The 24,401-nt window shown below is 41.5% G+C and overlaps 1 protein-coding gene across 3 annotated transcripts in view; it reads left to right on the top strand.

Moving 5' to 3' along the window:
* LOC139992164 (uncharacterized) overlaps positions 1 to 24,401 on the top strand; it is a 169,141-nt gene that overhangs the window by 95,031 nt on the left and 49,709 nt on the right. For 2 of the 3 annotated variants that reach the window (XM_072012765.1, XM_072012766.1), the window contains exon 2: positions 21,636 to 21,659. The exons of the other annotated variant lie outside the window; for it this stretch is intronic. In XM_072012765.1, the coding sequence (XP_071868866.1) occupies positions 21,636 to 21,659 (24 nt within the window). The remainder of the gene's footprint in view (positions 1 to 21,635; positions 21,660 to 24,401) is intronic. 3 annotated transcript variants of the gene reach the window in all.

The following is a 24,401-nucleotide window of genomic DNA, read 5'->3' on the forward strand; positions in this document are numbered from 1 at the left end:
TCTTTCTTTAAATCGATTAGTTGGCAAACTTCAGTAAAAAGGAGGATTCTACCTAAATAACAAGAGGCGCCTGCGGAAACGAGGTTGAATCTCAGGCTGATTCGCATGTGCAAAATGGAACGGGGCCGAACGCGTGCGATCTCACGTGGTAATTCGGTAACTGAGGATGCACGTGCACGCTCGAGGGTATTGCTATCGATCGGTCGAAACGGTTGGCCGACATGCACATCGGCGCGGTTCACCATCGGCTAAAGTGCTATGTAATATTCAACCCCGAAGTATCAGCTGCGCGGATCGAGAGGCGACTCGTCCGACCAGTAAAAACGCTTGTCGTCCGGTCTGCTCCGGTTCTGGCGTGTTGCCTCTGGGAAATCAGGTGGCAGTTACATTTATCGACCGCCTACTCCCCGGAGTTTCCCTGACAATTCGTGGCCAACCACCTGCACGCGCTCCATCGACGCTTTTCAACGTATCCGACGGACGTTCTTCTCCCCTTTTCCTCCTTTTCATCCTGCAATATGTCTCAAGCTCATGAACAACCGATTGGACCATCAGATCTCACGATCAATCCCTGAATTTAGATTCACATCTTGAGATGCGGATATCGGACGCGCAGCTTGTACGTTCAAAGATTTCTTCGCAGAAGGGAGAGATGTTGAACGGGGTCACGTGCATGTTTCTTCGACGTTTTATCGACGCTTCTTGATCGAGTCTCTTGATACGATGACGCAAGCGATTTTCTTTGTATTTTATTTTATCGCAGATCCAAATACCGATCGATTGTACGTTAAATACTTTAACGCTTTTGTCCAATATAGATCCTTTTGTCGAGGAAGAAAAGAGAAAAGAAATCGATGGAATTGAAGGAAATTTGCCAAATGTAGACAACCTCTGTCGTGGTTTCCGTTTGACCGCGTCGCGAGCTCCAAACAAATTCCTCGGGTTCAGAAACTGTAAAACGAGGGATACACTCTGAGACAGTTTCGAAGCGGGGAATTTTCCGAATAAAAGGAGTCTCCCCGTTTTCTTTCCCTTCCGGGTATTTCCCAGTAGAAATGTTTTATTTATAAACACGTAAGAACGGGTGTTTTATGTAAAAGCCGCCAAGTACTCCCACGGCGTTCTTAACAAGTATTGTTCACTGGAAGGATGATAGTTTCGTAGCTCGTTGAAGGGTATCGCGATCCATAGAACGAATGTCTCGAGTGCTTTCGGGGTGCGGAGGAAGGCAGGCTGAATACGCGCACTCTGTTATGCGCGTCGAAGGTGCTTAAAGGAACTTGGAGCTTCTCTGGGAGGTACCAACCATGAAAATCGAGGATACACTTTTAATTAGTGCACAGTACCGAGAGAGGAAGACTAAGTGGATAATTTAATTATTCTTCGCGCACTTGATTTCCATCAAAGCAGTATGGAAAATCATAAGTACCTTTTCTGCATGGCGCGCAACCTGGATGATGAAATTGGAACGCTCTTATTAGACGTAAAGTTTCATCGTATAAGCACTTAGTTAACCCTGTAGAACCAAAACTTACAGGTATAAAATTAAGTTTCGAATAGAGCGAGGCGTCCAAAATTCAAATGCGGTAATTAGAAATTTCATTATAACTGTTAGAAGTTTTTATGAAGACTTAAGTATGCTGATTCTATTCGTGGCAAATTTGAAAAGATACGTCAAGCTACCCCTGCTGCATTCTTTTCTCTATTATTAAACGGTATTGGTCAAATATTTCACAACAGAATTATTACCGATATGTGAAAATTCTTCGGTTTAAATCTTATTGCAATGATTCTCTTAAGACGTAAGAAGCTTTTCACTTGCTAAAACAAGAATCACGATATTGTGATATAAAAAAATCGATGGCCGTGGTAGTAGGATTTTCGACATTTCAGACCGAATGTGCCAATTCAAAATGCAAATTTAAATTTACATATAACCGGTGCAAATACAAATTCAAATTCAAATATGATCGTCAAACATACAACTTTCAACCTGACAATTCAAAATTCAAATCTGTCTATTCTCTGCAACCCTTTCTATTCATATATATATATCGGAATTGAAACCAAGAATTTATGCATCACTTTGGCAACCTCACGGACAGTGTCGTGGTCCATAGTCATCGTTTCATATATGTATATATCTTCGGACGTTGTTACGCTTTATTATCGATATTTGGTGGAGCAATGAATCAGTTGATAATAAAGGGGCCATGGCATCGCGTCCAGCGTAGACCGCCCTGCCGTCGTTTCGATAACGTCCCACGAGAGAGAAATATCGTATTACCGTTACACACTACCGTATGCCATTCTAGTTTCCCGCTCTATCGGAATTCACGGTGATCGTATCGTGGTCAAATAATACCGGGAGGTTAAAGTGCGCGACCGTTATAAATAAAAGCGCGGTCGCGCGGTTGCCTTTGATGTACCAGCATACATTCCTAGAAACTTTCTGTGTCGCTTTATGCGCAAGAACAATGAACCCGTTTGCTATTTCCGATATCAACGTTGATAGTCGGAGCCGCGTGCTGGATTTTTTAACCGGGACGCCATTACGGAAAAATGTAACGTCTCATCGCCAGAGATTTCACCGAACCAATTTTCTTCCACTGATGAAACGAGAATCACGACGACTTGTATATAGCATAGTGGCTCACGAAGGTATCTGCATATGTACTCGCAGATTCCCTTTATGAATACATTATGCGCGTTGTATGAAAGCATTCTGAAATTTCATTACGAGTGTAATGAGACTCGACTATCCTCGATATATGGCCAATGTTTGAGACAAATGTAAGGGTGTATGTGCGTACATAAGACTTTAACGTATAGAAGTTGCAAGACATTTAATGCAAACATTTCTGCGAATTGTTACACCAAGTTATATACAAGTAAGCGTTTAAATACCTTCGTGAGTCACTGTATATAGCTACGTGCTTGAAGCAATTTCTAATAGAACGAAAGAGTGAAACTTGAAAAAGGAAAATTAAGCGATCTTTCGTTGGTCTGTTCAATGACTCGCCCGTACTCGACAGTCTCAAAGAAGACCGCGTAAAAATAGAGAAGTGAGAATAAATATTGGCGAAAAGTCTGGAAAGCTGGGCAAACGAAAACACGGGCACGCGTTGGAAGTTAACGAGAATTGGCTGGGGCCAAGTTTGACGCATGAAAGAAGGTATCGACGGTGAAAGGCCGATGATATATAGGGTTCTTCAAAGTTCGGGCAAGTTAAAATGGAGGTCGTCGTCGAACGAATACGAGAAGTTTCGCCTCGGCGAAAAGAGTCGAAGAAACTTACGCGCGGTCTTCCGATATTCCAACAGAAGCTTCCAAGGCAATAACTGCTTCTCTCTTACCCTTTGCCATTGCTTTCTTCGTTCCTCTCGTTGTCAATAGCGAAACAAAAGCTCGTCGAAACGTCTGGTTCACGGAGAAGCGATATTTCCCAGGCATCTGCATTCGTTTCGACGCGTGCCTCTGATGCATTCCGATCGTGGCGCCGAGCGATATCGATCGCGTTTATCACCAGCCTATCAAAGTGGTGTTTAAGCTACTCTATGCTATAGCGAAGGTAATCGAGCGAATGCAATTTCGATCAAAATGCCGGCAGGCTTTCGCGATAGTGGCACGGGTGCAACGCGTCGTTCCCCAAGCGCTTAAGCAAAAATTATGAATCCCAAGGGCCGGTGACACGCGTTGCGAGTCTCTCTCTCTCTCTCTCCTTTTCACTCTCTTTTCTCTCTCTTTTCTCTTTAGCTTTTTGTTCTCCGATATCTGTCTGCCGGAGTCTAACATTTACACAACGTTTCACGTCGTAAAGTTGCCCCTCGTAAAATTTCGCGTTACCCTCGTGGTCGAGCGTGCTCGTTTATCAATGTACCTTTAAGATGTTTTCTAGTCGTTACCAGCGGCGTTCGTTGAGGCTCGGCTGGCCTTAAATAATGGCAATCGGGGACGATCTTGCCACTGCACGCTTCGTTGAATCTCCTCTTTGCTTGACGATATAAAAGTCACCCTCGAGAGTGTCGAGAGAACGTCGTTATCTTTCGCGAGGATCCCGGTAGCTGCTCTACGGCGTGGATAGCGAAAAGGAAATGTGTAAGAGACAGAGAGAGAGAGAACAGGAAGATGAAATGAATTTATCCGGGACGTCTATGTGGTACGCGTTAATGTTTCTTTCACGATTTCTTCGGCGCGACGTAATCGTGTTTCGAGAGAGCGTGACGTAATCGAATTTTTCCAACGAGCCACGTTTATTCTCCGGATGTGAGAGAAGGAAGCACAGTGACAGCGTTCTCAATCCATTATTGAAAAGTCTGCAAGGTGACAGCTGTCAGCCAGTACACGCAAGCTTTATGTATCGGTGTAGAGTTCCATTGTTAGAGTCACAATGGGCTCGGCTTGATATGTAGGTTTCGTTAGCTCGGGACAATATACAAGATATATGGAAATGGAATCCTTTTTCGAGCGTACATCGTATTACACGTTGAATTTTATTTGGCTTTTAGGTTTAAACCTCTTCTTCTGCCTTGCTCTAGCGATCGTCTACAAGCTGCCACTCCAACGTACCAACGGCAATCCTTAACCTGATTTCCCATTTAAAACGGTCGGATATCTTTATCTGTCGAAAAAGTTTCAAGCTGTATAAGAATATATAGAGCAGAAGATGAGTTCGTCCGATCGATTCCTTTGAACAACTTCGAGATTTCGAAGATCCGTGGCTCCCATTGGAAGTTACCGATCCTAATTCTTCTAGCGGCGAAACTTTCATTTCATCGACGTGGCCTGCCGATGAATTCCATTGAAACTCGCGTGTAATTGAAGCCGTGAGGTGCGCGCATCGAGATATATACGCCTGTACGTGACTCGATGCAAGGATAGGCATTTTCAGAGGCCACGCAAAAGTTTCGCCAAGCTTCGCGTTGTAAATTTCAACACATTCAGCCACGGTCCCATTGGCTCGACAATTTTCCTCCGGAATTTCTCACAATTGTATGACGCGTCGCCGTGGCCCGCTAATATCCTCCGCGGAATATTAAGTTTCCTGTTAAATGCGATTTTCCCGCGGGATATTAGAACTCGAAATATATTTTTTAAAACTCCGCTTCTTGTATTTGGTGTTCTCTATAAATTGCACCTTCGGCACGTGCATAGATTTGTAAAAAGTATTAATGTCAAAGTAATCAAGCGATGCTTCAATGTTTTTCATTTATTCTATTATGAAGGCATGGAAATAAGAGTAATAAGACGATACAAGGACAAGAGATGCTCCGCCTTTTAATAAAGTTCAACTTGCTTTCCATTCTGCATTGGATGTTCATCCTAGCTTGCACAACCGTAGGCATACGCGTGTTGGATGCCTCTAAATCCACGTGTCTTCGATCAAGCTACTACCGTTGTTTGTTCCAAATCCCTCTCTTTCTCTACCTCGAACATTGTTTTACGATTTCAAAATCTCGACCACCGGTTCTTTTTCCTTTAACCAGTTCCCTTTACATCCTACTCGATGCAACGTGGACTTGGCCGGTAGAACAAACACATCGAAAGAGAAAAAGATAGAAGGAAAGTGAGGTAGCGTGTCTTAAAATGGACCGTACCTGGAAATTCGCCGCGCACTTCAACGACTGCCGCTCGTCGTTCTCTCGAAGAACTACGGAGCTCTTACTCTCCGACTTGCACGACGAAATACGACGACGAGTACTCTCCAAGACGATGGCCCGAAAATATTCCCGGTTCTCGTTTCGTGGTGCTCTCGCGAGAGTTCCATAGGCAGGCGGTGAGGGAGAGAGGGAAGAAACGAGCTCCGGCAGCGAGCAGCCTAGAAAAAAAGATCGACGATGCGGAAGAAGTAAAGCAGGCTTATGCAGGAATTCGAGCAGAGACTATTGCTGTAGCAGGCAGCCAGGTAGCTCGCAAAGAAGGAGAAAAAGGAAGCAGCTAGGCTTCTCCAGGGGCAGTTTCTCGGAAAGAAGACAAGGGAGAGGACGAAGGAGAGAAGCTGAGGGAGAAGACGGAAACTAATTTTAGGCGTTAGCTTATTGGGCAAAGCTTCGTACAGCGGCTCGGTAATCCTAACCGCCTGATTGAATTCCTTTATAGCGAATCTTTCCTATTTTCTTTCTATCCGCTCCCTTTATCGATGCCTCGAGGCGTTCCAACCTTCCAACACCCGCGCTTTATTTCAAACTCACTCTGCTCCACTCCCGTACTCCCTTTTTTTTATCGTCCTTTATACCTATCGCTTCCATCCGCGTAATCCGAGTCACGTCCTGAACGACGACGAATTCCCGATTGAATTTGCTCGTTTGTTAGATCTCTGAGTCGTAAGTTCCTTTGACGGAGAGAACTTGCGTTTGTTAGTATGTTTCTGTAGAAAAATATTTTACTTCTTTATTTCAGATCGCACTCATGAACGAAGCTTTTCTATGATCGTCCAGCGGCTAAGCGTATGCTTTTTATACCTTCCCCTTCGGGGAAGTAAAGTTGAGTCAATTAGGCCATATGTTTAACGCGATCAAAGTACGCTTATGCTGAAACTTTCATTCGTTTTGAGGGAAACATCGGAGCAAGTTCTGCGCAGAACGGTTTTAAATTCTAGATACTATCTCTCGTTTTCATACATTCTACACGGCAAACCGGTAGAGTGCAGGATAGGAACTAGAAGAATGTAACGCTTTGAAGGAATTCACGACAACAATGTTCGACGCCGGAAGCAAATCGAGAGGCAAAAGAACTGTATATTTCCAACGTATAGCGCCTTGAGTAGCTTTTCCCTGGCGGCAAGGCTAGTTCTCAAGAGTGTGTAGAAGTGACGCGAGATTCGGAGAACGCGATGCGAAGGTGATTTCGAGGTTCCGTGAGAAATTCGCTTACGCTCAACTTGGAGCTGTTTGCGTACGGGCATAAAGTGCATTGTCAAATGTATTCGAGCTGGAACAGAAGTGCTCGTCTGTAATACGGATTTAATACGAACTTAATACGGTTTTAATACGGAACTGACGACAGGCTACCATAAATACATTTACAAGTGTAATTAAGTAACGCATAATTAAATACGTCCATTTAGAACGCGTTGATTCGAGGATATAATTAATATGCTCTCTCGATGTGTATCGGCGAAAGACCAGCGTGGTAGAACGAATAAGCAAGTAGCCAAGCGTGTATATTTTACCTTTACGGATACAATGATTGCCGTGGTCAGAGAATTTTTCGCTGTATGTACATCGCTGCAACAGGATGAACGCGAAAAGGGCCATTGAACGAACGTAATGAGAAAAAGCTTTGGCGCCGAGTTTGAATTAATTCGGATGATTAAACGAAATGCAACGAATCTGTGCACGGGCACGATCGAATTTTTGCGTAAATGCGTTACGGATGTGAATTCGAACCGACCAGTTTTTATTCAACTCGGCAATTTCTTCCTTCATTTTACAGCTTACGAGTTCCTGTTTTACTTCCTTTTTACTTCCTTTTTGCTGAAAATGATGTTGAAACTATATCTTCTTTTAGCAATTTTCTCCGAAAGGAAATCTATCCGCTCGTTTCCTTCCCTTTTGCTCCCTTTTGCCCAATGACGCGAGTCGAAGAACGACTCTAGATCGAAACAATAACCATCCCTTCCTCGTCGTACGTCTGTTCGCTTCCGCAGATATAGAGTTTCGCTCGAAACGAAGCGTTTCGACGAGGACGAATATCCGCCCGAGATATGTTTCCTTTACGCCGGCCTGTCTGACTTGTCACCGACTAAAACTACTGCGTGATCCGCGGATTTGTTGCCAGCGAGTTTGGGATAAGGGAGTTTGGCTGGCTTCTTTCCTCTTCCGCTCTATCTTCAAACTTCTACCGGCAATCTATCCAACCTTCCTCTACCAAAGTTCGGTATTTCGTGTCCTTGCGCAAAAGAGAATAAAAACTCGTGAAGTTTATGTGCCAATTGCGTATAGTAAAAATAGAGTTACTTGAGTCAGCTAATCTTCGATATTTTGAAACTCAATCTTCAACTGTGCATAGAACAATCGAATCTGTTGTGCATTATGAGACGCCACTAATCTCGCGGAGAGTAACGAAAGAATAAGAAAATACCGTGTACTCTAAGCTCAGTGAAAAAGAATACTAAGGACGAGACAATGAGAAGATATTACATAAGAGTTAGTAAACTAAACAAGAAAATGACTACTAGAAATAAACTAATACACATACGCTATTGAATTATAATTTCTCAGCCTTCAAATTCTTCCAAAGAAATACATTCTAACCGAAAAATTCTCCAAGGAAGCAATATCCTTTAAGTGGCTCGATCATTATTTCCAAGCACGTCCATTTCCATCGCAACAATCTATGGAAATTACCACCGAAAAGAAGGTTCGAACGATTTTCATAAAGAGAAAGAAAATGAAATAAAATTAAAATTCGAGAATTTCCGGAGGTAATTGAGGAAACAGCCAAAAGTTTCATTGGCGTAGCTAAAAAATAAAAAAAAAAAAAAAAGAACGCGGGCAAAACCCTCTGATGAGGAGGAACAGCTGGATACTCTGTCGAAGAAATTCTTTTTTTCCAGAGGAACTGGTTCGTGCCGCGGTCTGTCACTTTGCCAACCCTTTCAACCCCTCGAGTGTCTCCGTCATTTTCTGCAAAGTCAGCCGAGAACGATCCAAGGGTCCCCTCGGCGGAAAGGAACGAGATTCTCGAGACCGGATCGCGTTGGAGAAGCTGTTGGCGGGTCTGGCAGCCAGCCCGCTTTCTTAATCGGAAACAAACGTTTAGCCCTACTCCCTTTTCCACAGATCCGCGCTGATGATCGCGTGTATTCCGGGCATGGTCTCAATTTTTATCGCACGTTACGTTCGAATCGTCCGGTAAATTGAACCTTTGCCGTGTACAATTACGTTCCACTTGGCGAACCTCTTTCTACTCGCCAGCCTCCTATCTCCGCCAGTCGACTCCCTCGGGGGATTTTCTCGCTTCTGTTCTCGAAAATTTGATTTCCCTTTAGCTCGTGAGCCAACCTTGAGTGAACCTGCTGTTCGTTTTGCGGCGGATCTTCACCGAGCCTCGACCCGTGTATCGTTCGAGATAAGCCCAAGGAATCTATGAACGAGTTTCTCACGAGTGAGAACGCCCATCGACGTATAGAAGTATCGATCTGGATAAGTTCGAAGGACGGAGGCTGGTAATGACTTTTCAGGGTCGATCAACGCTCGCAACGATCCTTTCCACTGCGGTTGATAGGGGATAATTGTCGGGCAAGCTTACGAGTAACACGATACTGGCCGTATGTAGTTATATACTTAGCAGCATACTCGTATATACTTAGCAGCGAACAGATCTCGTCAATTTACCGTCCACAACAGCTGCGCTTTCCATTAGCGGGCGAACGAACAGGCTACGCGAGCTCGAGTTTCGGCCGCAGCTGCGAAAATTCACGCGGAAAAATTCATGTTTCCGAGGGGAAATTAAAGATACAATAATGTGGCGGAAAATTGATAACCTGACACGTCTGTTCCTTATATAGTAGATCGATCTACTTATATTCGGCGAAGGCTCGAGTATACTTGGATAGGTTCACCGATAAACTGTATCAAGATAGTTTTAGTCAGCATTTTGTTTGGTTAACTTCGAAGTTACTAGTGAATACTTTACGTAGCTTGTAGGGGAATCCAATCGCGTTTGATTAAATATATAGTCAGTCGCCTTTCACCAGCTTTGGCCGCAGCTCTTGAGTCGACCGAAGTGGTTCCAGCATCGCTGACTCGGACAAAATTATCATCGTTTATAATTCCTCTTCCTCGAAAAGGAAAGCTTCAATATTGCTGACTCCATTAGCAAACATTATCTTAACTTCTGTTACGCTTACCGTTCCCTGATCAATGGCATCTAGTATTTAATAAATTAACTGATTTATACCAGATTAAGGATCATTTGCCAGTTATATGAACTGCTATGCATATGATAATATATCGTAATTGCAAAAATGAAATATCTGTATGTACCACTAACTCGATGACCAGAGACCGCAATACCCAGCGATCCATATTTTAGATAATTCCTTAATTCCAAGCCGCTTAAAGCGAAAATATAAGCAATTTGATGGAGGTGATCGAGGTTATCAAGAAAATTTCCATCGTTTCCACTCAACGTCTCCCATCCGTATAATCAACGAACCTCCTAAGACGACACACGTGAACTCACAAGGTTTGTTGTCTGGTTGGTGCACAGCACAAACACGATTCTCCTCTCTCGTTTCGTAGTCATACGCTCGGCAAAAATTTTCCGGTACAGCCTCGGGGAATCCGGCTTCTGTTTCTTCTGTTTACTCAACGTGTTTCCATTTCCACGGACCGCGAACGAAACGCAACTAGGAGAGGAGAGGAGAGGCAGGGGGAGAGGAAAAGAGGAAAGGGACGGCGCGAATGCAAACGTGGCCACAAACCAGAAACGGAATTCATGGGCCGAGACAAAAGGTAACCGAGTCAATGGCGTGGTTACGATTCGAAAGGATTGGAATCGCGTCATCAACGCAACCGAGAACTACTCCTCTCTATTCTCGTGGCTCCATTTTCAACCGGATATGCACCCATGTTTCGAAGATACGATCATTCGGATTTATTCCCTGTTTTTACTTTGATCCGCTTTCGACGCGTCGCCACCGAATCCGGAGACTTTATGATACCGTGAAACCCGTTTAAAATGTTTCTATATTCTCTTGCGGCTAATTCAACGGCTATCCCATTGTTCTATACGTGTCTCCATGCATGTTTAATATTATGCTGCGATACGTTCGTTTCGTTTTTAACTCTTAGTGATACATCGTCTTTTGGATCCTTAGAAACCTCAGAGTCATAAATGGAATACACAGTACGGTATACTATACAGTAACTATAAAAAGTATCTGCACATATCTTTGCAATGAAATATTCTTTTCATCGTTTCATTCTATAGAAGACAGGGAATGTGGCATAACATGTTTTTCAGCTGTCATATTAATTTCCAAAGTTATTTCACGATCTTTCTGATAAAAGTTTGTTGCGCTCGATAAACGCTCTTTTGTTGAATTTTCTGCTTGTCATGAAATAAACAACAATTTCGTTGCATTACAGTTTTCTATTACCAAGAAAGCAAAACGAAAAATTGTGGGCAAATGTTTGCTAGTAACATAAATTCCTTCTGTGTTTATACTTTTCACACAATGCTCTCAATTTTGCGGTGTGTTTTTGCCTTCCAGTGGCAGAAAATCGTAATACGAGGGAAATGTACTTTACATTCTGACACGTTCAACATTTCCCTCACCGGCCACAACAAATGTAAATCACCGGTCATAATAAATTTTGATCAACGTGACCGCTGAAATGTAACTTTTAAAATGATACGTGACACTTGTGAAGCTGTTAATGGAACAACAACAACAACAAAAAAGAGAGAAAAATAAAACCACGGAAGAAAAATAGAACGAGTGTATGTTACAAGCTAATAATAATCGTTTTCGTAATTTATCTGTGAAAATTGAATCACAAAGTTGAAACGTTAAGGCAGATAGTATCCGTATTTATGCAAAACGACGACAAAAGCAACGAGTGACAAATGAAATGACAACACAGTCCGATAACGTCGGAGTGATCGTATTTTTCGCGTCAACTTTTATCTCCTGTTGCTTCGCTGAATATTTTCGGATCAAGCGATTTACAATTAGCCAGATCGAGTCCGTTTCCACTCTATAGCAACTACGAAACGCGTTCTACGAATCCGGATCACCGGTTTGCGACTGCCAAGCAGCGATTCTCGTTTCTCATGTTAGACGTATGCCGAGATTTTTCTTACAAAATTAAAAATCATTTTCCTAAAACAATAGTGAAATTGTGGCTCAAACATTTGAGTTCCACAAAATTATAATCCTATATAATTCTGCGCTGAATACATTTGCTTATACGCTAACAAGAAAAATGAAAAAAGTATATTAATATTTCCGGTAAGCATTATAATTTACCATTTGGGTCTGAAAGAAGACAGTGTATTTTTAATAAAGTTTTAACTTTGTATTAATTACAATTTTCTATATAAACACTAGGACGAAAGTAAGCTTCCACACTGTCTAAAAATGCGAACACTTCTCACAGCGGAGTTCAAAACTTTCTTCTTCGAGGAAATGAATAGCAGGTTCTGCAAGGAAGTTCCTTGCATGATTTGAGAAATCGTACCGGAGCAGAAGACCCGGATGTTGGTCGGATATTAACGAAGAAGACGACTCTTCCCCTGTAACCAAAACCCAGGGGCAGCCTTAATTCGCATTATCAGCGGCGAGAAAGAAAATGGCCAACTCGCGGAAGTAAGGAGCACGGTGTTCCACGGCAATACTCGCATCCCTCGGTTGTCATTTTCCAAAGTAAGAGCCGGCAATTCGACCGTGACTTGCTTCTCCTGTTCTTCGATCGCGAGAACTCGTGATTAGACGTTGTAATTACGTGAACTTCCCTATCCTTTGCAAAATTCTGTCTTCCAAGGATAATTACGGATGAAATTAGAGTTTCTTGGTGTAACTTTTGTTGATATTAATCATCGCAGACGAAATTAGAAACGCCGCACAGAGTTTTAAAATTGTCTGACTACGGAAACAACAGAGAAACAATCATACTGTTGCGGACTAACGTCACTTAACTATTCCAGTTACAACATATACTTATCTTTTCGTGTAGAAAAGTCTTTCGTAAATGAACAAAATTCTAATTAAGGATCTTTAAAAATATAGTAAACCCAAGGGAAGTCGGAATTAAGTAAAGCAGAATTCCATTTCTCTGAACTTGTCAGAAAACAAACGGTTTATATAAGCGGAGTTCATATAACAAGAGTTGGCCAATTTTCCCCACTGCCTATTTATTTTTTTTATTCAAATAATTAATAGCAGTTTACGTTCAGGTAAGTGAATTCAACGAACGAAGGTTCAGTTGATCGGGCGCGTTAACTAAAATTTCACTCCAATAAATCCTGTTCTACTGTAATAGAAAATAATCAGAATTACCGCCTTTCTCCAGTTAAACAACCGTTTTTAAACACTGTGCATCAACAGCTAAAAAATCAGAAATATTGTGAAATTGATCGCATAGAGAAAAAGAGAGAGAGAGAGAGAGAGAGAGAGAGAGACAATAACCTTTCATTGCGTTTCCTATACCGTCGACCATCGACGAACGATGAGTTCTATAATTGACCAATTCGATCGAATATAGGTGAATAACAGAGTGGAAATCGCATTGAGAACACTACGTGATTACCGATTGTTTATTCGAAATTCGAAGAATCGCTGGGACAAGCGAATTGTTGTCAAATTACAAAGTAAAATTGGCGATTAAAAAAGGAAATGACGATCGATAGCATGGACAAACAAACATTCTTTCGTAGCAACAGTTTCCCATGGAATATCGAAAATGTTATTTAAAATGTTTCACGTTGCGCTTGATGAAATGATATTCAATTTCATTACATCGTCATTAAACGCGTTATCGTGAATGTCGATTAGTTTACGTCAGATCCCTATCGGAATTAATCGTCACGTTGTCCAACCGTGTGCAATGAATATGTAATAGGCTCAAGTATGAATTAATTTCTGTGGATGCACGTGGGTCGAAGCTTGGAGAGGAGAGCAGCTCGCGTGGCCCTAATTGGTCTGTCCGAGCCAAGGAGGACCTTCGATCCTTATAAATATGCGCTGGTCATTAATACCAGCCGTGATCCGTTGGCAAACGTCGCGGATCGATCCTGCATTTGCGATTCTGATCGACGGCTATCAAATTCAGAAGGACGTATCGCGATAATTCCGAGGGACAACCGGAGATTCATAGAAAGTTCCATTAAATCGAACTCGTAATTCCTCTATCAGCTTTGAAAATCCCGGAAATTAATGGTGTTACTCGTACCGTACGTGAAGATTAAAACATTCTGAGAATTATTGCAGTTAAACGATGGATGCACGAGCTCGAGGAATAAATTTAACTTCGGTTGAGTATTATATCTACTTGGAAACAGAATTAACTTTAACGGCGTAATAAAACGACTGAGAATTCTGTAGCTTAAAACGTGGCTCGTTTGTACTACTCGGTAATTTACTGAAATATTAATAATTACGTTGCACATGATGACGTTTAAGATGTAAAATTTGTAACTATTTCCAACTCGGAATCACAACTTTGTAAACCTTCCCTCGAATATTCCATCGCGTAAACGTCGTTGATAAATCGTGTCTCTTGACTCGACGAAACTTTCGATACGAATATTCTCCATGGATCGCGATGAAATTAGACAGCAAAACCAGACTACCGCTAATTTCCTTCCATTCGCCAATTACTCATTCGTTACATTTTCACTCTAAATCGAGATTTCTCGTTTCTGGCAGAGAATTTACGCTAATACGATGGAAAAAGGGTGGTTGAGCCAGCAGCACGAGTTGCAATGTACTTAGGGTAGATTGGAGAGTGCGATAGTCGGGATCGAAGCAATAGACGAGAAAGGGGTGAAAGAAAGAGTGAAAGGATGGATGCGAGGTGGGAATAGAATAAAGGAGAAGATACTCGATTCTCTGGAGCTCGGTTGTCCGATGTTTCTCTTGCGGGTTATCTTAGCGACGATTCCAAAACGCCTCTTCGCTTTCCTGCCTTTAAGCGCACTCCTCTTCGACCTCCTGACGGAACAGAAAAAAGAAGAATACCAAGAATGGTGACAAAAGATAGAGGTCTTTCGTCGTGTGCAAGTCACCCTCTCTTTTCATCCCCTTTCCACCTCCTTTCCATCCTCTTTCCATTCTCTCGTCGCGTGCCTGTTTTGAATTTGGGTTATCGAAGGAACGGCTATCTCTGGAAAAAGCATTACTTATACAGCGTGGTCTTAAATTCATGGTACAAGTAAAATCAAAGATAGATTGCACAAACTGAGACGAAAATAAAATGTGAGAAAATTGCGTTGGAGATCTCACGTTGGAGATTGAAAAATTTAAGTTGCAAGGCTCGTTGATTTTACGTGAATTTGTGTAATTTTCAGCTGGACAATAAAAGATCGACAGCGAGCTATATACGAAAATAAGAGAAGAGAATGTAGGATACAATCTGGAGAAAACAGAGTTTGAATATAATTAAGAGCGAGGCCAATACACGTATACTTGACACGTCCTCAAATTCGATTTTCTTGAAAACACAGCCTCCATCGAAATTTTATTATTCTTGATTTTCGTCTTTACTGTTAGTCACAAACCGCCCTCGCTTCTTTGTTCATGCCACGAATTTATGTTCACGATACATGTATATTGATCGAATTATGTGAAACAAAGAAATTATATCTCAATGTTACGTATTTAACCGAGCTGGAAAAATTATGAACGAGCTTCTTTTAATGAAAATCGCGAGTTGTTAGTTTAGATGGAGTTGAGTACACACGATTAATTTGCCTGTTTGAAAGTTTCCATCGCTGTATTTATTTTATGAGTTCATCTGGACAAGATACTGGTCCTTCGCGTAATAATTAACGGTTAAAGTTTTTCACGAGACGAGCGGATAAAAACTCCCCACGCCGTTTATTTTAAAAGCACTTTTATTCGTACCGTAATTAACCAACACTGATTCTACCGGATTCCTATCTTTTCAACCACACGGAGATTAATGGACTTCCCACGCAGTCTATTTCCTTTTCTTCCAACGAACCTCGATCTAAGAGATAATCGATCGCTCTGTATTATAATAATTCCATAAGAATAAACTATAGAAGACCAGCTCGAGCGCATATCTATATTTCAAAGGCGTATTGATTGTTAATCGCAAAACCTGAAAACATATGTACGTCACAAGTGTTAGCGTACTTATGTAAAGTTAACCTTGGAAATGATTACTAGCAACTTACTCCACCTATTTAACAATACTTATTTGGATTGAAACTTGAACAAAGATAGATAGAGGCTATAGAATCGTAAGATAAATAAAGAATTCAACGACTCAAAATTAAAAAGAAAATGTCAGCTTCGTATGCAATAATCTTAAGATCCTCGTCGTTCGAAATATCTAACCATGTACTAAAAGTTCATACAGATTTTACGACGCGTCAAACGATTCATTGGAAATAAACAGGGGATTTTTGAGCGATGCAAGCACGTTCCTTGTTTCAATTTAAATTTAGAAGAACATTTGATCTCAGAGTTATGATAAGAGGTAACAAATCAACAACAGCGAAATGTTCTTGAATTTTAACTTTCAAAATATAACAACTGTATAAATCGTTTTGTGCAATTGCGCCCAGCGCCCTACTTGTCGACGATAGTGCGCGAACGTGTTTCGCACGAAACCGTATCGATCGCAATGAAAATCGCGGCTCGTCCGGCGTAAAGCCGGTGCGATTGGTTGCGAGGCAATCAGAGCGCTCGTAAGAAACGTCCAAATCATTCTCCCGCAGAAACATGGGCCGGAACAATCATACACTTGTAGGATGTATTGCACCGGACAAGCACTATAGTTCAAAGCATCAGGCATAATTGCATATCAACGCCGCGATGCCGCTGACCGGTTGCAACACAGACAAAGCGGTGTAATTTGTGGAATCGTGGTAATCGGCTTTATGGCTTTTGCTGTTCCTGGTATTCGGGTATCGTTGTTCCGCCAACTGTCGACAACGTAATCGGCGTCGCACGCTTACCCGAGAATTTGGAAAATTGTCGGCTGATGGCCGGCGTGTTAAGGGAATTGAGGGAATTGAGGGAATTGAGGGAATTAAGGAAAACTGCCAAGGGGTTGATTCGCACGAGTATAGCGAGCGCGCTCTTTCAAGAATTTCGTTATTGTCTTTAAGTATTCGAGATGCGCCGCTTCGGAAACGGTCGACAACGTAATCAACGTCGTTGCGGCTTCGCCAATGGGAGGAGCTCGTTGTTTGTTATGCGATAAATTCGCCGTATAGTTGCACCGACATCGCCAGCCTGGTAATTGCAGGGGGTGTAATATCGCGAAAAGTTTGCACTAACCAGCGAATTCCTTGGTTATACAGTGGATCGTGGAAATATTCCAACATTTACTGCATTATATGAACAGTTTTCAAATTTCATTAGCATTACAGCAAGCCTGGACTATCATGGTTATATCTATTGGTAAAGTTTGAAGCAAATCTGAAAACATATACTCCTGTTCATAAGTATTAGGATATCTGCTGATCTTGCATGAAGGTGGAAATTTATCCAGGTTGCGAACGAGGCAATTAATCGGTTCGAATTTTGAGATTAAACATAAAATCACGATCTCGAATACGCGATAAAAATTATGGATACTATATGGAAAATAATATATTATAGAAAATAATGGATTAACGATCATAATTGACTCATATACGTATAACTTTATATACTGTAATACGTTAATTCGTTTTTACTTGTAATTTGTTCCTAATTATATCGATAAAATTATGACAGTCGTATCTCGTTACAGTGCTAATGTTTCTCAAAATGTTTTCTATATAGTACGTACAATATGTACATAAAAGCTACTAACTGCCACTATAAGTGCTGAAATACTTTCACGAGTTACTGTATAGAAGGAAAGAAACCGCGCGGATAGAGTTCTCACGTGACAATAAGCCATGATTTTTATAGTCATGATACTAAATGTCGTGGCTCTTGTCCTCGTACAAACTGGGTGTCCCGTTGTTATGATATTGAAATTGATGTCGCGACATTAACGCCACGAAATCAAAGCAGGTGCGCGATTTTATCGTAGCATTCGCTAGTGACTATCATTTGTTATTCAGTCAGAAGTGTAGTTAAAATCTGGAAGCTCACTCTCCGACATTACAATCTTTTACGTGGTTAAAACATACAACTTAGAACTACATCGATCGACTGTTCAACAGTAACTAGACGTCATGATACTAAATTGCGCGGAAATAACCATAAAATAAAATGTCACGCAGTATCATAATAGCAAAGGTCGTAATTTTTAATGTCACGCGAAAACGTGTCCTAAATTCATTGAAAAGATGAATAGGGTGTCTACTTTGTAGCTATGTGACTCGAATTTCAGTTTCATCTAACCTACAAACCATTTTCTTATTTCTTCCTCGGAATTCAAAGTTACTATTCGCGTTATCCCGTGAAATTTATGTGGTGTGATACCATATCGCTACGCATGAAAAATTGGAAAATGAAATTTCACGATAACTTTTAAATTTTCTGGCACATTAATGCAGATAGGAAGATCTGATAATAGAGATGATGCGATTCATCCTCATATATAGGAAGTAATATTCGAGGGAGATGTAATAAAGCGGATTATGTTGAAAAAATGCGGGGAAGGTAAATTGGGAAATTTTGGCAGATGCAAGGAAAAATCGTGCGAGGGGCGCCGCTGGAGAGAGAACAAAATTTCGAGCGAATTTCCTTCAATTATTTACGCTCGGAAATGCAGGAAAAATTTAATTGCACGCGACACGAGGCGGTTGTCGAGGGGAAAAAATTTCGGAATAAACTGAAGCGGCTGTAATTGTACGCTTTAGTGGCGGCCGTAGACTCCATTTTTGTTTCATTACGGTAAAATATAGCCATGCATTATGAGTCTCGTACATGGAAGCTTTAGAATAATAAACGTAAAGGTTTCCACTAACAATGTCGAAAATAACGAATCAGCCTTTCATTGAAATTAACGTTGCCGATCAACAACGATCATTTGATTACTTTTAATTATTCTAATTTGATCAGATCCTTCATCAACAAGCGTTATATAGGGAATTATTTGATGGAGAACAATTTGATGGAGAACAGCTGATTCACAAAATCACAATCTGAGATGGTCTAACAGTTGATTGACAAAAACAACCATCGTCCAACGAAAAGTGCAATGCTCTGACGAGGAAAATGAAAAATGCAAGAAAATCTGATTGTCGTAACACGAGTTCCAAGTTAAGAACAACAATAAGTTCACGAGAATTAATAGATATAATAATTCGATTATATTCTGCAAATACAACAGTAAATTCATTGTCATGTAATTTAAACTTAGTTTCCACGCATCTCTCTTCCTTTGGAACGAAACTTTCGCAAGATAATGCACCGATAAAAACGATAAAATGGTCGTTCCTGCGAACGAAACTCCATCGCAGATCGCCAGATCGTTTAATAAATCCCCTTTCTGTTTTGCCGTGCTTGTTTCGTTAATTATCGAGAGAATCCTTTTTATAAGTTCCTTTCGCTTTGACACGGTGATCCACGCGCGATACACGGGCTCGCCTCTCGGTGTCCGCCCGACGAACGAGAACAAAAGCAAACCAGGACACGGGAGTGCACCGAGTCGGGAAAAAAATTGCGATCGTCCGATACGGTTTGCATCCGTGTTGACGTTTCAGCTTTATTAAACGTCGAATTTTCCCTCACCTCTCTTTCTCTGTGCGTTCTTCCATGAAAATTTCTTCGCTTTCGATTACTGTTTTCGCCAGCGTCTCTCTACCCATAATTGGCAGCAATTTGGCGTCTTGTTATTAAAAAAATGGAAGAAGTAAAAATAAGAACGACGATAAGAAGAGAAAGAGCAAGACCGAAAAGGAACAAGTTTCCGGCGGAACGACTTTACCAATTAGCGAACAATCGCAAAGGGTAGAGAGAGAGAGAGAGAGAGAGAGAGAGAGAGAGAGAGAGAAGGGGGAGGGGGAGGGAGGGAGGAGGGGAATATCGAGCGGCGTCGTTATAGGTCTTTAAAAGTTGCACGCTCTTTTTCCTCATCGTTTGAATGCGGTGCCTTTATTAAAACTTTTGACTGTCCGCCATCGAGAATATTTCCACCGTATTCTGCCCCTTCTTATTGAATCAACGGCAACGGAAATATCACGACTACTTTTAATTTCCATCTCCGAAGATATCTTTCGAGATTACCTCTCAGAACATTTCTAGATTCGCGAATGCCTGGCAAAAGCGAACGAATGTCTTATAACCGATTGCGAATTATCAACTTTGTGTGATATTCAAACTTTTCCATCTTTGTTCTAGAAACTATAACGCTTGAAACATTTGTCATATCCCTAAAAAACGAATCCAGAAAATTCATAACCCACAGCATTCCATCGAGGGTCTATGAAATTACGAAAAAGAATTTGTAAATTCACTTACATTCCTAATAACTATAAATTATTATGCAAGAGAGCCTAGGTGAACTTTACATCATTTTATTAATCACTGCTATTGCTGGATCGTATCTTTTAATTGCTCGTTTTCTTTTTGTGAATTTTCTACAAGCCAAATCACAGAACAGGAAATGCAACACTCGCGCACACTTCCTCCCCTTTTATCGAACCGAGGCAAAGCTTCAGGAAAAGAATTTAATTGACTTAATCGATCGGTGAACCGTCCGACGACTAACGCGATTAACCGGCTGAACTCTTTCTGTCCTGTTGTTATCGATACCGATGATCGCGTTTCCGTTATTACTCGAATGGAGGATCGATTGGCACGATCGTTTAATTAAATCTCGCGTTCGCTGTGAATCCCTTTCCGCGCGGCACACGCTTAACCCTCTTAATTGATGAACCTGACCGGAATAATTCCGGAACCGGGGAATGATTAATTAATGGCCGCGTTTTGATGATGCATCGCGACATTTCGAAACCAGTCCGCGGCCCCAACGAATCTCATTGAGCTCGGCCTCGTCTCTTTATATCCGTGTGTAACCTATAACCTGATATACGTTAATTAATCGAATGTTAACTGATAAAACGTTCGGCCTAAAATTGGAAGTTCGATAATGCGGCAATTAAGCGTATCGAAGGGTTAATTGCGTATTAATCTAGTGGTCGTTCCCACGAATGCACTCGACCACGGCAGTTGCAATTATTTTAATGCTGGATATTGAAATCCAACGATCGGATCGGTTCGTTTATCCGATTCCTTAGTTTGTTAATTTCCTCGTAGATTAGAACTTTGTTTAACCTAATTTCGTTTATACGAACAAGTTAATCCTCAGCTTCAAATATACAAACTCGTATCCGAGCCTCTATCATATAGAGTACCTTGGTAATCATAGTACAATCGGCAAAACTAAGGTAATTATTTAGAGTAGAGTATAATTCACTAATTTCGATGAGCTTTAAATATATGTTGTCGAGATTACAGTTTCAAGTAACTTTTTTCTAACCGCCTTTGAAGCATCTCAATTAAGATTTAATGTTACATTAAATGAAATGAAATAAATTTTAATTAAAAGTAAATAAATTAGTTGAATTAGTATTTAACGACAGTGGTTATATGTTTCAACTGAATATAAGAATAAAGTTTATCAGTTCATTAATATTATTTCCTGATTGGTAAATTATTGTGTAGGAGGGTCTCACGTTCTATTATACGAACTAATAAAAAGCGCTAGAGAGGATAGCTATCGAACTACTATTATTGGAACTACTCGATTATCCCAACTGTTTTACTGGTTTCGATAAATGAGATTTTACTGTATCTCACCCTTCCGTAAGTTACTTTGAAAAAGATCTCTCGATCACCACTGTTCGAGGCTTTTTAGCTAATTGCTCGTCGTTTAAGCGATAAGCGAAGAGAAAGTGTAGGGATAGAAGAGTGAGGTGCATATTAATCACAGTAAGTAAAACAGGCGGCACAAGCGTGTTTTAACGTCGAGTGTTGTTCTTTGTTCCAGAGTCTGGGACCAAGCAGAGCGGAGGTAAGAGAGAGCCTCCTGAAAGACAGGCCAGCCTAAGTATCTTGCTTTTTTTATCGTGGAACACATTTTAGGTTCACTCGTGCGTAAGTAACTTTGATCAAAGTTGAGAAAAGAACATTTTTTCCCTCCTGGTTCTCTTTTCGTTTCCTTCTCTTTATTTCGTATAATCGTCATACGTGAATGCTCGGGCTCCATTGTGTGTTCGACTACTTATTTTCCTGGTTCTTGCAATAACGAACAGGAAAGGGTTAATAACGTTGACGGAGGACCACGAGAACACCAAAAACGAGGATCATTCTTTCGGCCGGAGTCGTGAAACCGTCGCGGAGGGTTTAATCTCTGGAGGTTGATGTTATTTCCGGACGGCCGGGAAATAATAGTTCCAGCGTCGTTGTCGAGTAGCGGGGACAGCAATTAAACGCGAAGAACACGAAAGAACGCGGTCATACTGTAAGTCGTAGACCAACGACGCCACTCGAAACGCTCCTTAAAACGTTTTATTGGGTTCCACGTGCTCGAGATCGCTCGATTTCCCTGATCTTTCGATGGTGAAGTAACTCGATGGAATTCGTGGAACGCCACCACACGAAATCTCGAGCCAGCCTCGGCTGATTTTCGCGGGACTACCAACGCCGAAACGGGATTCTATCGGCGTGTCTTTCGTCCTTTACACGCTCTGCTGGTGAAGGAGCGGCTGGAATTCCATTACAGGATTCTTGCAACGACGAACCAGCGTAATCGTCCCGTAAACCGCGAATCACGCGTCGAAACGATCATCCAGCAATTTGTCACGGTCGATATCGAGATCCATAAGTTTCACATCGCTGGGAAAAATATGGACGCGTTTCCTCTATGGTACTTCGCTTAATGGAGGATCGATTGATAGAACGTTATCGCCGTTATCACCGTTATCGTTCGTTTGGTCCTTTCCTACACTTTTATCCACCGAGCGATATTTCTGGTCGAAGAGTGCTTTTGGCACAAGTCGGGCTATAGAATAATCTGCAAGCGAATTTTAATCGTTGATTGGTGGCATCACACGTTCCTTACGAATGCAATAGCACAAATCTTGCCGACACCCATTTCACATCGTTGCCTTGGTGAAGGCGATAAATTAAGGAGATACCGCTTTTTGATGGTCAGACAATTATTAGGTGCGTGTCATGTCGAATAAAGAACCACCGAACTTTCCAAATTCTTTTCCTCTCCGCTTACTGGACTCCGCTTACTGGACTCCGCTTAGCTGGTACGTGTAACGTGAAACAAACTAGCGTTCCTCGTGGTTGTTAGTCCAATTTGTCGTTAAGTAGGTTCCAACGAAACAGGAAGGAAATTCATAGGAACAAATGGTGGGTAATTAAACGCGTACCTTGTCGAGCCCGAAACCGCACGAACTCTAAGGTTATGTCGTTTCGGTTATTACCAGCAAATTTAGGAGAACTGGAAGGCTGTTAGTTCCGGTTACGAGGTGGTCGCGAGTCTAAGTCGCCTGGAGAGGAAGAGGCGATGAGTGCTCGTTAAATATTCCGACGTGTACCGTGCAACTCACCTCCTTCTCTGTTTATTTTCTAAACAGCAACCGAACGACGACCAACTATTTCCGTTAATTGTTAATCTGTATGGCAAACAGAACCGACAAATACGCGACGGATGCAGCGTTAATTCTGTAAGGCGCGACGGCAAACAACACAGTCACGCTGTACACCTTCCGTACACCTTCCGTCCATTTCTCTACAGTTTTTGCACGAGTTGTGCTCTTCGACGACTACTTTCGCAGACACAAAGGACATCGAGAAGACCGTCTTCCGCAACAACCGCAATGCGACGTACCAAACGCTGCTTGGCGAAAAGACGGCTGTTCTCCATGACGCGACATAGTTTCGTCCAACTCGAGCTTCGACTTTTCAACTTTCAAATCTCTTCGAATTTCACTTTTGAACTTTTAGGAATTCTGACAGTCATTTCTTTCAGTGTATGATAAATTGATAACATCTCTTTTAATGTAGTAGCATTGTTAATTTCACATTGACGTTATGTATTAGGTAGAGGAATCACTTCAGAATATTGGTGAAACTCATACTCAGTAAGTTTGTCTTCTTATTTTGTTAGTACTATGAATGAAGAAATAGTGGGATTTGTCAGGAGAGAATCCTAATTCGTACCGAAGCGTACACGTGACGCTGCACGCGGTGTATAACGTGCAGCACGATGAGGTGGCTGGTGTCTGACTATTGATCGACCTGTTCTACTGCCGGACACCTCCATTAAAGGTTCACGTCAGGTCGGATTTTTTCGCAGTTTGCCATTACACCGATCATGCAAGCTGGTTTCGTCAAACCAGCTTCATGTTCCTTTCACCACCAATTCGCGTGAAATTCACCTGCGGATCGAAACGAATCGAATCATTGGCGAACGTCGCTCTTCGCTCATCAATACGTTTTATCCGAGACATTTAGAAACTTTTTTCTTATTAAGCTTGTCAGCTTATTGAAACTTCAAAGGCATTATGTACGCAAATATTTTTTAAAAACCAAACACTTTCTTCAACTTCTGAGATACAGCTTTTATAGAGAAAAAGAAGAGAAAGACAGGAGAACACGCGGTAATGCTTGGTTTTGCAATTATGGTTTCTTTGCTAAAAAGTAACTACAACTTTTTCTTTTTACAAGTTCAGAGCAAAAAGATATTCAGTCGATGAATAATCAAGGGTAAATGCAAAGTTTCAAAGTTTCATCATCATCA

Source organism: Bombus fervidus, chromosome 11 (assembly GCF_041682495.2).
Source record: "Bombus fervidus isolate BK054 chromosome 11, iyBomFerv1, whole genome shotgun sequence".
NCBI lineage: Eukaryota > Metazoa > Arthropoda > Insecta > Hymenoptera > Apidae > Bombus > Bombus fervidus.